This window comes from Primulina eburnea, chromosome 9 (genome assembly GCF_022965805.1).
Source record: "Primulina eburnea isolate SZY01 chromosome 9, ASM2296580v1, whole genome shotgun sequence".
NCBI classification, from domain to species: domain Eukaryota; kingdom Viridiplantae; phylum Streptophyta; class Magnoliopsida; order Lamiales; family Gesneriaceae; genus Primulina; species Primulina eburnea.
Genome location: NC_133109.1, coordinates 32,440,939 through 32,444,246, shown reverse-complemented (window position 1 = coordinate 32,444,246; position 3,308 = coordinate 32,440,939). Strand labels below are relative to the sequence as shown.

Below are 3,308 nucleotides of genomic sequence, written 5' to 3'. Positions count from 1 at the left end.
TGTCCGGTCAGGCTCTCTCTTTAGAAATTTTATGCTATCTAAAGCACTGTAAATGTCTAAATTACCCTTTTATTTTATTATTCGTAAACTAATCCTGGAAGATCTTCATGGTTGACACCCTCCTTCCTTTTGATCAAAGATTTGTTTGTTTATTTAATTAACCATATGATATATTTTTAAAATTTTAAATAATATGTAAGGATCACGGGTTATCTCGATCTTGAGTTTCTTCTGGAGCCTTCTCTCATGAACGAGATTCCTCTAGTGCCCTCTCTCTGACGACATGCGTCATAACTCATAACATTATCTCACCTTTAGAATTTAAAAAGTTGTTTCCTTCACATCTCGCAATATTCAAATGTAGAACATTGTTATATCATATAAAATAATAAATTCTAAATTTTTAAATGTGTACATAAATAATTAAAAAATAAAATAAACTCTTGTGCTACTAAACTAATATTTTTAAAGAAGCTCAAAATCCAAATAATCAATATATAAAAAAAACAAATTTAAAAATAAAAATAAAAAAATTGTGAACCGTCTATTTCAATGCCGGTCCGACCGGTTCTTGACCAATTTGACAAATAAAATTGTTTCGGGCGATGTCCGAATTGGACACATTATCGGTTTCAAGTCGAACCGATATGTCCGGTTCGATTCTGAAAACACCAAATATATACTTAATATTTTGAAGAATAAAAAATAGAAATGCAATATGAAAGTGGGAGAAATTTTATTTTTTTAAAAAAATACATTACATTATAAAATGAATAAATTGGTAAATTTTAAATATTAATACGAGCATTAATTCTTTCTCTTTTGTAAATATAAATTAATCAGTATACAAATGTATACAAGTGTGTGTACGAAAAAAAATATTAATTTATTTTTTTACCAAAAAAAGTTTAAGTTTTGGAATCTGGTTGTCGGGTTCGGATTTTTATGTCGATTAGTCATTTAGACTATCCTGACCTGACATAAATTGTCGGGTATTCAAAATTTTCTTCTTGTTTTTTTTTAAAAAAAATCTCTCTAAAAGTTGAAAACATTTTCAATAAAAATAGTTACATCTCATTTGAAATTCAAAAATTTTCGAGTAATATTTGTCGATTTGTACTTTTTATTCAGCTTATATTTATTTGAATGATATTTATTTGATTATTAATTTTCTATAAATGTAAAACCTTTAAGAACCAGTGCTTAATATATGTTGAGGACTAATTTTAGTACCCGACGCGAACCTGAAATAATCTGGTTCGAGTACAAACCCGATAATTTGAAAAAGAACAACCGACCAGGTACACGATACCCGAATCCAAGCGCCCACGCCCCCCCCCTTTCTCCATGTTCAGCAAATTCTGATATAAATGCAAAAATAAAAATTATTATTTTCATTATAGTCCAACAAATAAATTTAATCGCTATTATTAAAATCATATTAAACACGACCTAGAGAGACTCCGAGCTTAGAAAATTAGCTATTGAATATGGGGTAGTTAATAAATAATAGTGATACGATATGTGTGTATGTGTGTGTTTATATATATATATATATATATATATATATATGAAAAGGGTATAGGGCAATGCAGTAATTTCAAGATCCAGAAATAATTTATGGAATACACAATGTGTCATTGACATACAGATGAGGACAAAGACAAATGGTTATATATAATGGGGATGCTCTTTGTATTTGGTAGGATAGAAGGGAGGCAAGCCAAATCAAGAGGAAACATTTCAGAAAATTTAAAATAAAAAATGGGCAGGTCTCCTTGTTGTGATGAGACTGGTTTGAAGAAAGGTCCTTGGACTCCTGAAGAAGACGATAAGCTCATCAATTACATCCAAAAACACGGCCATGGAAGCTGGAGAGCCCTCCCGAAACATGCCGGTACGAAACGGCCGGGTTATCGTCATTTTTAGTGGTGTTACATGTAATTTTTTTTTTGAAATATATAGTTGTAATGTAAAATGATTGTTGATTTTTTTTTTTTATTCTTTTGAAGGTCTGAATAGATGTGGGAAGAGTTGCAGGCTTCGTTGGACAAATTATTTGAGACCAGATATCAAGAGAGGGAAGTTTAGCCAAGAAGAAGAACAAACGATTCTCAATCTTCATGCCATCCTTGGAAACAAGTATGAGAAATTATTCTTGTTTAAATGTTTCTTGAGTGGTGTGACTGACTTTATATGGGCTTTGAATAAATTAAATTAATTTTTTATTTTGTATGAATTAAGGTGGTCTGCGATTGCAACACATTTACCAGGGAGAACAGATAACGAAATCAAAAATTTCTGGAACACACATTTGAGAAAGAAGCTCATACAAATGGGGTTCGACCCGATGACCCATCGTCCCCGGAACGACATCCTTTCGAGCCTGCCTTCGCTCATAGCATTGGCTAATCTCAAAGAACTGATTGAAAACCCTACGTGGGAAGAGCAAGCCATGCGTCTCCAAGCCGAAGCCGTTCAGATGGCTCGGCTCAAGCAATACTTGCAACAATGCCTCCTTCAGCCGTCACCAATCCCCGCTTTTCAAAATATTAATCCCACTATTCAGGATCTTGAGACTTTTAATCTTCTCTCTGCTTTAAGCCAACTAGAAACGGCGGAGCTGCCGCCATCTGTGACCGTCGGAAGTTTTCACGAGTCGATACCCTTCTCCCATTTGCCGGATTTGCAAGAAGACGCCGCCGTGGTGGTTCAAGGTCCTGATTATGAGGCGGTTCTGAGTCAAGGTGAGAATGACTCCGCGGCATCCACATGGAATATTCCGGTGAGTCTTCCACCATCTCCACCTGCTGAAGCTTTCGTACCGATGACAGAAACTTCCTTTACCAATACTGGGGATGCTTGCAGCACATCTAGCTATGGAGGATCTCAGATTTGGTCTGAACTCCTTGCCGATCCACTGTTTCTTGATATTGCATAGTACCGTTCAAGGAATTTTAGATATTAAATAATGCTTGGAGTTTTGCTTTTTGTATTTGTTTTTGGTGGCTTTTTTCAACTTTTTTGAGATCACCCAAAAAAACATATATATGACACTGTAAATTAAATATCATACATGCTTGTAATTTCATGATTTAAATTCTTTCTCCGATTTCTAAGTTGATGTATTGTAAATAAGATAATTTTTTTAGCATATAGATGTAATTATCACTTCGGATATTCCTTGCGAGAAATTGTTTGGATATACCAAAAGTTCTTCGTCTAATATTATGTATAAAGCAGATAATATTATATATTTTAATACATACATATATGCAATTACTAATAATTCATTATTCAAAATCAAG

General features: G+C 33.3%; 1 protein-coding gene across 1 annotated transcript; it reads left to right on the top strand.

Annotated features, from left to right (window-relative positions):
- The first annotated feature begins 1,718 nt into the window (after window positions 1-1,718).
- LOC140840585 (transcription factor MYB53-like) lies at window positions 1,719-3,146 on the top strand. The gene is made up of 3 exons (XM_073207766.1): window positions 1,719-1,897; window positions 2,013-2,142; window positions 2,245-3,146. Exons 1-3 carry the CDS (start codon window positions 1,765-1,767, stop codon window positions 2,939-2,941), a joined length of 960 nt encoding a protein of 319 aa, XP_073063867.1. The 5' UTR covers window positions 1,719-1,764; the 3' UTR covers window positions 2,942-3,146.
- Window positions 3,147-3,308: the final 162 nt, after the last annotated feature.

Excerpts from the sequence above, each read along its gene's own strand:
- LOC140840585 (XM_073207766.1), top strand. The coding sequence starts at position 1,765 with ATGGGCAGGTCTCCTTGTTGTGATGAGACTGGTTTGAAGAAAGGTCCT. Across the intron at positions 1,898-2,012 it reads AGCCCTCCCGAAACATGCCG|GTCTGAATAGATGTGGGAAG; the intron begins GTACGAAACGGC and ends ATTCTTTTGAAG. Across the intron at positions 2,143-2,244 it reads CATGCCATCCTTGGAAACAA|GTGGTCTGCGATTGCAACAC; the intron begins GTATGAGAAATT and ends GTATGAATTAAG.